At 32.8% G+C, this 12091-nt stretch overlaps 1 protein-coding gene across 1 annotated transcript; it reads left to right on the top strand.

Moving 5' to 3' along the window:
- The first annotated feature begins 1835 nt into the window (after positions 1-1835).
- LOC128163889 (E3 ubiquitin-protein ligase TRIM36-like) lies at positions 1836-5259 on the top strand. Its single transcript, XM_052827570.1, has 2 exons — positions 1836-1898; positions 2801-5259. The coding sequence occupies exon 2, from the start codon at positions 2840-2842 to the stop codon at positions 4046-4048; it is 1209 nt and encodes a 402-aa protein (XP_052683530.1). The 5' UTR covers positions 1836-1898; positions 2801-2839; the 3' UTR covers positions 4049-5259.
- The last annotated feature ends 6832 nt before the right edge of the window (positions 5260-12091 follow it).

Below are 12091 nucleotides of genomic sequence, written 5' to 3'. Positions count from 1 at the left end.
AGGGGAAAGAATTTTTCTATAGTATTATCTTGATTAATAGAATACTAATTTATTGTGATATCTTTCTTTTTCACTGTTATATGAACGTTGGTGATGACAGAACATTTGATCATTGGAGTTGGTAGGTTTTAATTTTACTCTTCCAAAAATTGTGTTTAGTCTTCTACTTTGTATAAAAACGTAAAAAGATCACTATACAGACATGATTTCACTGACATCTACGTAAAGAAAAAAAATCAAATTCAACACAACTGACTATTGCAGATAACGTTATCTGATCAAGTAGCCTTTCATGATTTTATATTTCTTGCAACTTGCTTTTTTAAGGACAAGAGCGTACAAGGCATGACAAATCCCCCGTACCCTGGATTTTGAAATGGCATATGAACATATAAAAAATCTTTATATTTGAAACTGTGCATCAGTATATGTACATGTATAAAATGGAACTGCATTCTCTTACAAATACATAATATACAATAATACATGCACTTGTTACTTATCTCCTTTGTTTTATTTGATGCTCTCTAAGTATTACAGCATGATCTCATATCAATGCTAGCACTATTTTTATCCGACATTATGTGTACAGATTATGAACATTACGTAATTGTTGTCTTTATATAAATGGTATTAAATATTTTCTTTCATAATAATCCAATAAAAAAGCAAAACATGTTTTACTTAAAAGCAAATGAATTAAAAATAAAACTCCGTCTATACGATTCGAACACCCTCTCCATGGAGAAGGAGGGACTACGAGCCTCCGCTTATCACAGTGAGCTACGTTCACACACCGTGGCTAAAGTACGTGTGAATAAATTAAACTCTTTGACAATTATTAATTAAGTAAAATGTGTTTGGTGAAATCACAAATTTTACCCATTATGGGTCTAGACTCTATTTTAATAAATCAATAATAAAACTCAATATATACTAATTCTTTGAATAAAAGTACTTTTAGGATGGAGTCAGGACCCATTCATACCTACTTTTGCAATTAAGAACAGTGAATGGTTCAAGATTTAGGCAAAAAGCGATGTACATGCAGCTTATAGTTTTGAAACCTATACCTGTCGTGTTAATAGAATGAAATCACAATATTGACTTCCATCGTGTAATTCATAATGAAAACAATGCATACAAGTCAAAAATTAATATTCTAACTTGAACTTCTTTCGTCTTCATTGCTCCGAGTGGGGGATATACAACGCCTTGTACGCCCCTGTTCTTTGTATTGGAATTGCCTGAAGAATTGGCAATGTTTTGTTTTAATAATACCTAAGGAAATGTACTCAAGGTAAGTAAGAAGTATATTTTAACCAAAACTTACTGCAGATGTGTGTGTGTGGGGGGGGGGGGGGGGGGGTTAAACGCTTTATCTGTAAAAAAAAAATATTAATTTAAATTTTGTAACCTAAATTAATTCTTTAACGTTGTATTAACGAACTAATCAATATATATGCTAGTAACAACATGTTTGCAATATCCCACCTTTTCGATGGATAGAAAATATTTCTTTCCAAACGGCACCACGTTTGATGAATTGATCTTTACTGTCTTTTACTAATTGACAATCTTAAATTGTCAAGTCCATGACAATATACTCACTGACAATTTAAAATTGTTAATTAGTAAAAGAATTTATTATCGCGCATTTTTCTCTTCAAATATCTATATCCATGATCAATCGACAAAAAATTTTGACTTTATGCATGACATGAACGCTTTGATTGACTTATTAATACTTATAATACACATGCACGTCACTCAGTCATTTAAAATTTAAAATATAAAGGTAAGCGGCCGATAATGTACTTGTTATTGATTTTATACACGTAGACCCATCTAGATATAAATAGAATATAGAAATGTCAGCCATGTTGGATAGTTATAAGGTAACGTGTATAATAGTTTAACATAACCAATCCATAAGTTTGCAGTTGTCTTGAGTACTTTCAATGCGCTTTGGTATCGAATGTTTTCAGTCAATTTTATGGTTAATTTATATCTGAAGTTACTGTATACTAGTTTATTGTTTATCTCAAAATTGTTCACATTTTAGTTCCAAAAAAAATTTGTAATAGTTGGTTTCTAATCGATTTTCAAAAATAAACAGAAAAACTTTGATCCCTTTTTTGTATCGTTGGCACAGTTTTGTGAGGAAGAGTAGATATGAGGAAATCTTCACGTTTAACAAACTGTCTAAGAATTGGGAGATTTGGAGGGAATAGCCAACCATATATATATATTTATATATCTTCAACGTCCCTAGGAGAAGAGTCTCCATAATTAATAGACTTAATATTAGGTCTATTAATTATGGAGACTCTTCTCCTAGGGACGTTAAATCTTTGAGATACATATGTGTGTGTGTGTGTGTTTATATATATATATATATATATATATATATATATATATATATATATATATATATATATATATATATATATATATATATATATATATATATATATATATATAGTTGGCTATTTCCCCCCAAATCTCCCAAGTCTTAGTCAGTTTGGTATAATTTTGCTTACATTTGTCCACTGACATTTCTTTCAAACCAGTTCAAATAGATAAAAAATTACAGTCGGTACACAAGTCAACCATCTTCCCCAGCCAATTTAAGCGGAGTGGACCGAAACCTCTTGGCTACCGAAGATCCAAGTCAACAGATTGTAATTGAAACTGATAGTAAAATATTACTGTACCAAAATGAGTTAGCATGCTCACCTAATACATGTATAGATTCCGATTTCACAAACATTTATTTGAATAACTTATCCGTTTTCAGGGTTTGCTTTGCCAGCTTTTCATAAAAATTTGAAAGATCATGGATCCACAGATTAGTGCTCAAGACATCTTACAATGTCAGTTATGTGAATCACATTTCCCACCACTATCATGTGACTTCTGTCGCATAAACCTTTGCAAGATATGTGCTGGAGAACATCTTCTAGATGATTCTAGAGACCATAAAGTGGTGCCAATTAAAAAGAGACGAACGACAATTAATTACCCTAAATGCCCGACGCATACAAATAAACAGTGCGAACTCCACTGTGAAAAATGTGATAATCCAATTTGTGCACATTGTATTTCATCAAATGAACATTTAGGACATAAAGCATGTGATATTATGAAAGTGTTTAATATCAAGAAAGAAACTTTACAAAAAGATTTACAGGAATTAGATAAATTCATTTATCCAATATATCAGGATATGGCATTGAATACCAAATATCAGAAAGCTGGTCTTGAAATAAATTCCAGGGAATTGATAACAAATGTTGAGAAATGGGGAGATGATTTGCACAGAGAAATTGATTCAATAATCAGCAGGAAGAAAACAGAAATCAGTGAAACAAAAAACGTACTTTTAACTGTTCTTACTGAGCGTGAGGATGAAATTGCATATAGTTTATCTTATATCAAACAAAATATTGTTGATCTAAAGAACTTACAGGAATCAAGCGATGTTTACCTTGTTTCTGCGTACAAATCAAGGATTGATGGATTTAAGAAACTGCCTCCTAAACTTAAAGTTACCTTTCAAAGTGGTTGTCTTCCAAAAATCAACACCACACAACTCTTTGAAGTGTTAGACTCTCCTAATTTAACAATTTCCGTTACCAAAGAAGAGCAGGAGTACAAAATGGATATCCCTGGGTATATGTCCTCTCTCTCAGACAGCGAACCTGTAGATGAAGTCGAGGTCATTACCTCTATAAGCACAGATTATAGATATCTCTTTTGTGTGACTTGTGTGAGTGATGAAGAAATTTTGCTATGCGGCAATATTAACATCATGAAACTTTACAACCTTCAAGGTGAACAATTAAAGTCAATCAAATCCAAGTCAGAGAACATGCCGTGGGACATTGCAGTGACGAAAAGTAAAGATCTTATTTACACTGATTTCAGTAATAGAAGCGTGAACTTAATACGCGAATCAGAAATACAGAAAATTATCACACTCCGAGGCTGGGGACCTATTAGATTGTGTATTACCTCCTCTGATGACATTTATGATGAGAAGTAATGATCGAAGACAAGTAAAAATCGTACGCTATTCCGGCTCCATAGTGAAACAAAGCATTCAATTTGATGACAAAGGCAAACCTCTCTATTTACCAATTTCCTACATCAAATACATTTGTGAAAACAAAAACCAAGATGTCTGTGTGAGTGACTATTGTGCCGGTGCAGTAGTAGTGGTTAATCAAGCAGGTAAATTCAGATTTAAATACACTGGCTCGTCGAATGCCAAAGAATCATTTAAACCAGTCGGAATCGCTACAGACAACCAGGAACGGATTTTAACATCGGACTGTAACAACAATTGCATTTGTATTTTGGATAGCAACGGCGAATTCCTTCGCTTTATTAAAAATTGTGATCTAAACTGTCCATGGGGTTTATGTGTGGACTCCAGAGACAATCTTTTTGTGGTTGAAAGAAACTTGGGTCGGGTGAAAAAAATCAAGTATAACACATAAACGAACGAACAATTTGTTTTTGATTGGCATTCATCACAAAGTTATACATGGAAATTCTTTAGAGATATGAAAGTGCTCCAGATGCAGTAGAAATGTAATTTTCTGAAAACGCTTACATCTCCTCCATGATTGAGGTCATTGCTTTAATTATAAGACTTACCTTTTTTATAATCCTTTAGAAATTCTTTGAAAATATAGAAAAATAGATGGCATGTGGTCCTTAAGTACCAGCACATTCTCATTGACGAATTCTTGAAATACTTATGTACAGAGACAGTGATCTGCTTTTTCAATGGAGATACTGAAAAGTACTATAGTCGATCATTTTATTCGTGGAAGTGTGAGATATTTTGAATGTGAATGTAAGATGTTTATGGCAGCTGCTGTTACTAACAAAAGGTTGACCTTTTAGCATATTTAAGTGGCATTTACGCTCCCTTTAAGTTGTCTTCACAGCATCTTTAAGTTCCCTTTAAGTCAAGTCAACAGATTCATCTTGTAAACATATATGAAATGCAAAAGCTCTTTTATAGGGATGGGAGGAGGTGATCCGAGTGATGCTATAATTTCCAAGGAAGGGGGGGGGGTGTTCCAGGCGGTTTTAATTGTCGCTCCATTAAACACAGATCGCTATCATCAACACCGCTCAAATGGGCACAGGTTGCCGATATAAAATTCTTTATGATTTCTTTTTTTGGGGGTTTCAAAATTATTGTAGGGGTGAGCGCAGTCATCTGCGCATGAAATTATATTAAAGTATGTTTGTTTTATATTATAAATTAATCGGTGAATTCATTCTCTCTCTCTCTCCATCCGGTTATTAAACAAAATTTAAAAAAATATGAACCAATAATGCATAATTTATTTAATTAAAAGGTTTAAGATATGTATTTTTTTCAATTTTATTTATTTCTAGGTCTAAATCTAGATCTGCTAGATACATGATAAACATGGAAAGACTCTCAACTGCATTTGTTACATCGGGCAGGATATTACTGCTTTGTTTGTCTAAACATAGTTTTGTTCGTTTGTGTGTATTATCTAATTAGAGTCTATTGATTGTCTACTTAAGAAAACCCCTGGAACTAACACAGAATATACAAGATGTACACAACAGGTGTGTCGTGTGCCCAGGTGCACGTCAGGGTTTCTAAAGACGTTGATATCTTAGTATGTAGGTTTGTAATTCATTTTCAAAGTATCATTTCCTAACTCTGAGTTTTAAAAATCTTTCGTCCAGAAATTAAAAATACATGTATGTAAGAGTAAAATCTAGAGGCTAATTAATTACTGTACCGGTGATCATAAATGGCGGTTAATTATTTAAATATATGTATAAGGGTAAATATGTCACATATCCGGTAATATTGTTTGTTTTAAGAAATGAAGATAATAATTTTTCTATTGATCGACGTATCAAAGAAAAAATTGACCGGAAAACTTCATCAATGCGCGTAGCGCATTGATGAAAAAGTTTTCCGGTCAATTTTTTCTTTGATACGTCGATCAATAGAAAAATTATTATCTTCATTTCTTATCATTTAATAAAACATTTTCAAATAAAAAAATGTGATGTGTCATTGATCAAAAATGTAAATAATGTAAATGAAGCGGCGCGTATGAATACAAAACAACAACAGCAACAATTATATTCAAAATGGATGCGCCTTCAGCTGATGCAGAGCTATTGAGCTGAATTAAAGGATTAAACACAAATAGTGAGTTAAAATCTGAACCTGCTGAATTGAAAACGAAAGGAAAATACATGCGATAGCTTGTGATATTATTCACTGTGCAGAAAACCTCGTAATAAAACTAGTTTTCATGTGAGATAGCTGGAATATGCAACTGGACATAACCATCCAAGGAAAGGCGATCGTGGATGAACATAGCTGATATGTCGACAGAGAATAGTATGTATAAGCGACTTTTGTAAACGTTGTGGTAACTAGATAGCCAGTGATGTACTTAAATGGTATATCAGCTGCTTGGAATGCGCAGAAGGAGTTGATGCATCACCATGATCACTCATAGCTTTTCTTTACCACGCTTATTCTGATGACCGATCATGTACGTGTGTAAATTTAAAAATTATCGTTACCAAATTTGAACAGCAGTGTTACCGTGAAAGTTTATAGGCCTATATGTTCGTTATAATATTCCTGGAAAAGGAACAGCCATCCTCGCTGTAAATGTTGATTGATCTCAAGCAGACGAAATCGTGAGAAGACGCTAAATTTTCTATTTCGTGAATCAAATAATGTGTTTTGTTTATTTTTGAAGGTTAAACTTTCAATTTTTTATATTCACAAGGTTGCATTTTGTTTGCTGACAATAAAACAGACACAACTTTACATTTTCTTGACAGTGTTTATCTTGGAAATTCCCGTTCTATAAATAGTGTTAGATCAGAACAGTTGAAAAAAGTAGATCCGGCAAAATTTTATTGATGCAGGTATCAAAGAATTTTTTCGACCAATCAGAAGCGGCGATATCTCATCAAACGAATAAATATTAAATGATATAGAATTGAAAGTTTAAAAATCCTGTATACAGTTAAATATTTATACATATATCATTTCATGTGTTATTCTAGATCTGTTGTAAATGTATAATAATCAATATTATTAAAATTATACCTACTGGAACGGCGCCGAGATCATGAAAACCGGGAAATTGAGTAGAACTAATACCCTAATAGTTTCAATAATTTAATAAAAGATTTTTCTTTGCATTTCATTTAGCTATGCATTAGATGAACGTATATCTACTCGGTTTAAATTCGTTAACTATGTACTAGTAAGCCTAATGGTTTCCATTTAGGTATGATTTATTTTTTTTCACTGAAGACCAAGTTCCGTATTTCATTCTTAATACAAGCATGCATGTAATTTATAAATTAGATATAATTGATTGTTACAAACTGAATGGAAATTCATACACACCACTCAATACATTGATTCAATTCATAGGATATAAAAACCACCCAAAAGATATAAGTTGCCGTGGCGTAGATGGAGTGAGGTGATGGTGGTAAACGACGGGTACCGGAGTCAATCCTCGTCTTGGGCGTTCTTATTTTTTTTTCATTTTATTTTCTAGAACAAAACCGTTTTTAATACCTTTTCTATCATAAAGTTAATACATTTTGTTGATAAATTTGGCACAATATTAAATTAAAAGATGTTTTAATGGCTTAAAGGTGGCTTAAAGATAGCTTAAAGGTGGGTTAAAGATAGCCTTTAAGCTCCCTTTAAGCCATCTTTACGCTTTAAGCAACCTTTAAGCAACACATGTAGCTTAAAAGTAGCTTCAAGATCGTCTTTAAGCTACCTTTAAGCTATCTTTTTAGGAGAACTTAAAGATGGTCATTCATCCTGTGTGGGTTGCATTACTAAAATTAAATTATACTTATATGAGGAAATGAAATTGGATTGGCAATGTCCTAAGAATGCAGAACAACAGAATTTGTACAACCGCGCTGACATCGCATCCAGAAGGAAGAAGGAAAGGAGGCCGACCAAAAACAACATGGCGCAGAACCACAGAGCAAGAGAGATCACAGGTTGGGTGGAATAGCTGGGCGTCAGCGAGGGCAGCAACCAAAGACAGGGACAGGTGGAGGCAGTGTATCCGGGCCTTATGTGTCAGCGGGCATGATGAGGTTAGATGAGGAGGTGGGGTGTATTTATCAAGAATCCACGCTACAAAAGAAAACGGATTTCTTTAATTAGTATATTTTTAAAAATATCTTTTGTCATTGATTACATTCAATCTTATATACGAAAAAAATGATTTGTATTAGATCACCACTTTCCTTTATAATCGAGAACTTTTAATGTTAATTTTCATCATAGTATCATTTCACATACGGAAATTGTTTTTATCATGTATGATGAAGTTACAAAATTACATTTACGGTATGGAAATTTGATATTGGCTAAAGTTTTAAAACTAAAGCAAATATCAAAAGGAGATAAATTTATACATCAAAAGTATACGAACAATTATCAAATTGTGTATCATTTTGAGCAATACAGGGATATTGCACAGTATGCATAACATCAAATGTACTTTGCACTTTATAAACATTAAAAGGTTGGGTGACTAGCAAATTAACCATCAGATCTGCCTTCAACTTTGACATATGATACTTGTGGAGGAAAATATAGCCTTAAAATGGCCACGACCATACATCCCTCTTAATTGTTATATCGGAGAGGGGAGGGGAGGCCACAGTAAGTTAAAGGTTGTCATTGTTTAAGCCATTAGAGCCGTTTAATGTACATGTAACACTCAGATCTAAGTTTGCGAACCCGCGGCGATCTGGGAACTCAGTTACATTATTCGACAAAATATAATTGTCCGATCACTGCACTATAAATATTAATGAAGCCATAACACGAAACATCTTTAAATGTAGTATACGCAGATCCTGTATGAATAAAAATCCATTTTCCCCTGGATATTCTTATGTTTATAATCAAGTCCCTTTTCTAACAGGATGATTTTATAGTCATATCACATGCTGAGCATTGCAGTTTGATCCTAATAAATTGTTTATATTTAAAATATATACATACATCAAATTCTGAACCCCATGTGAGACCAAAGAATCATCCAGGGGCTAAAGTCTAACAATTTGACAATTTGAAAGAATCAGTAATTTGTCAAAATGCTTGCATATAAGTAAAACCATATGTTTTAACATTTTAGTTTTTGTGAATTAAAATGTTTTCCTTTGTAAAATTGGATCTCCAGTGTGGCCCCAGCCTACTCCTCAAGACTATGAATTTTAATTTTTTTTTAATCTACCTAAGTTTGCTTTCACTGAAGTTACAGCTTTTCTAGGTAAATAGTTTTTAGAAGTTTTTAAAATATTTTTTTTTATACATGTACATATTTCTATGTAAAAGTTTGCCCCCCCCCCCCCCCCGTTGTGACCACATCCTAACCCCCGGGGATCATGATTTGAACAAACTTGAATCTACCTTACCCGAGGATGCTTCCACACAAGATTCAGCCTTCCTGACTGAATAAAATTATTAAAGATTGACTCTAGATATTATGTAAAAATTTGCCCCCCCCCCCCATTGTGAACCCACCCTAAACCGGGGGTCATAATTTGTACAATTTTGAATCTACACTATCTGAGGATGCTTTCACGTAACTTTCAGCTTTCCTGGGAGATTGGTTTTTGAGGAAAAAAAAATTAAGGTTAAATCTCTATATTCCTATGTAAAAATTCGACCCCTCTCCCAGTTGTAGCCCCATCCTATCCACAGGGGTCATGATTTTAACTACTTTGAATCTTAACTTCCTGGGAATGCTCCACATAAGTTACAGATTTCATGGTCAAATGGTTCCTGATAAGTTTAGTGAAAGTTTCTAAAATGAAATTTCAATTATTTCTCATTATCTTATCTTGAAAAAGGGCGCGGTCTTTAATTTTACAACTCAGAATCTTCTTTACCTAGGGATGCTTAGTGTTTAGTTGAAATTGGCAGCGTGGTTTTAGAGAAGATGTTGAAAATGTGAAGTGTTAACGGACAGATGGACGTCAGACATCATGTGATCAGAAAAACTCACTTGAATTTTCAGCTCACGTGAGCTAAAAAGCCCTACAAAAAAATTTTTAACAGCTCTTTTGACATTCACCATTATATCAGAGAAAAACGAATATAAAATGAAGAAGCTATAAACTTCTACTATTCAACCTCACCTTGACCAATATTTTTTTCTTATAGATAAGAACAACTAATATTGTTGACAAAGGTTACAACAGTTCATACAATGTAAAGTTTATGATTAAAGATGTCACGTGGTTGTTACTCCTCGTACATAATAAATAAAAGGATTCATGGTTCAGTTTTCTAACGTTACTATATAAAGATGAATGACACTGATAATGATGAGAAGGTTACCTGAAATGAAATCATTCATACAATTGACGCATACATTTATTTAATATTTAGACATTTTAGATTTAAGATAAAAACAATTAAAGAAAGTATTTCTGTTTTACCACTTCCAAATATAGACAAATGGTAACTATTTTAGAGTAATCAAACATTGGGAATAGAACCCTTACAGAGTAAGACTGATTTCTTCGTGCGTGGACCGAGTGTGCTTTTGTGTACTTACGAACTTCCTTTTATCAGTTTCCGAAAAATGATGATACGAGACTGTAGGAGTTAAATTGTACCATTTTTTATATACTAGACTAGATAAGTTATATCGTATAACAAATTTAAAAAATAAAAGGGATTTGTTTAAAACTTAACATTAAACAAAATTACTGCGCATAATTCAAAGAGCTGTATTAGATTTCTTAAGGAATTTTTATTTGTGTGTCTGTGAATTTCTAGCCAGTTGCTTTAATCATTTCTTAAAATTTATGAATAATACACGTTTATTTTTCTGATAAATTTGACACGCGTTTCATTGAAATAGATGATTATCTATTTTCTCAAATAATAAAGATAACTATATTTATGTAGGACTGCAACCCACTGATTATAGGGAAAAAGAACCAAATGTAATCTATAGCAACTCAGATAAAGGCCCTAAAATAATCCATCTAGTCAAAGCAGATACAGTATAAAGTCATCTGGATCTGACACACTCAACCAGTACGCAGACAATGTACCGAAAAGAGAGATTGCCACGGAATGCATAGGTCTGTACATGTATATTGTAAATCTTTTATTTATAAAACCATATTTCAAATGTTCATTGGTTGATAAAATATGTTGACTTTTAGTTCGACCGCTCTGAATGTTGATACAAGATTTCCTTACCAAATCTTTTTTGTTATTTGCCCTGTAATTAAGATGGAACGGGAAAATCAATACTCTTTTTTTCTCTCGGAGTACAAAATTAAAGTTACAACATTTTATTATTCAAAGTCTTTATATCAAACATGTCGTTAAAGCAAAAGCAATGGAACTGGCGTTAATTTTAAATTTTCACATTCCTGTCATTAAATGACAAAATGCTTTGTTTGGTGATTCATGCAGGATATGAAGGTGGCGGCGTTGCAGAAAAAAATACATACATCCAACCCGAAAACGTTATTGACTAATGAAATTCTTTATGCAATGATCACTACCTTCATAACCCGCATTAATCATCGAATTAAAAAAATGATTGTAAAAAGTAAGTAAAATTCACTAAATTACTGTTTATATACATCAGTACGTTAACTAAAAGAAACAGCCAAATCGTCTCATATGGGAATTTGAGTCTGACATTATCATGATTTTTTTATGCAGTCAGTGATTTTTCTTAGGTCACTGTGGGTTTTGACCAATCGATAAACGGGGCGTGTAGATTTCAGTCTAGGTGTTTCTATAAAGCTATGAATTAACTTTAGTTTTAGTAAGAAATAGAGGGAATCATACTCGGTAGATGTAATATACACTGTATCAAGGTGAACCTTCATGCACATATATATATATTCCAAAGTGTGATGTACCACCTTTAGATTTAAAAGGTTTAAATATTGAAATTAGATTAATGTCCACCTATATTTGCAGAAAAAGAGTTGATATTTTTCACAATTATTTTAGGAAACTTCGTGCAGG

This window comes from Crassostrea angulata, chromosome 9 (genome assembly GCF_025612915.1).
Source record: "Crassostrea angulata isolate pt1a10 chromosome 9, ASM2561291v2, whole genome shotgun sequence".
Taxonomy (NCBI): Eukaryota; Metazoa; Mollusca; class Bivalvia; order Ostreida; family Ostreidae; genus Magallana; species Magallana angulata.
This window is presented reverse-complemented; position numbering and strand designations above follow the sequence as displayed.

Excerpts from the sequence above, each read along its gene's own strand:
- LOC128163889 (XM_052827570.1), top strand. The coding sequence starts at position 2,840 with ATGGATCCACAGATTAGTGCTCAAGACATCTTACAATGTCAGTTATGT.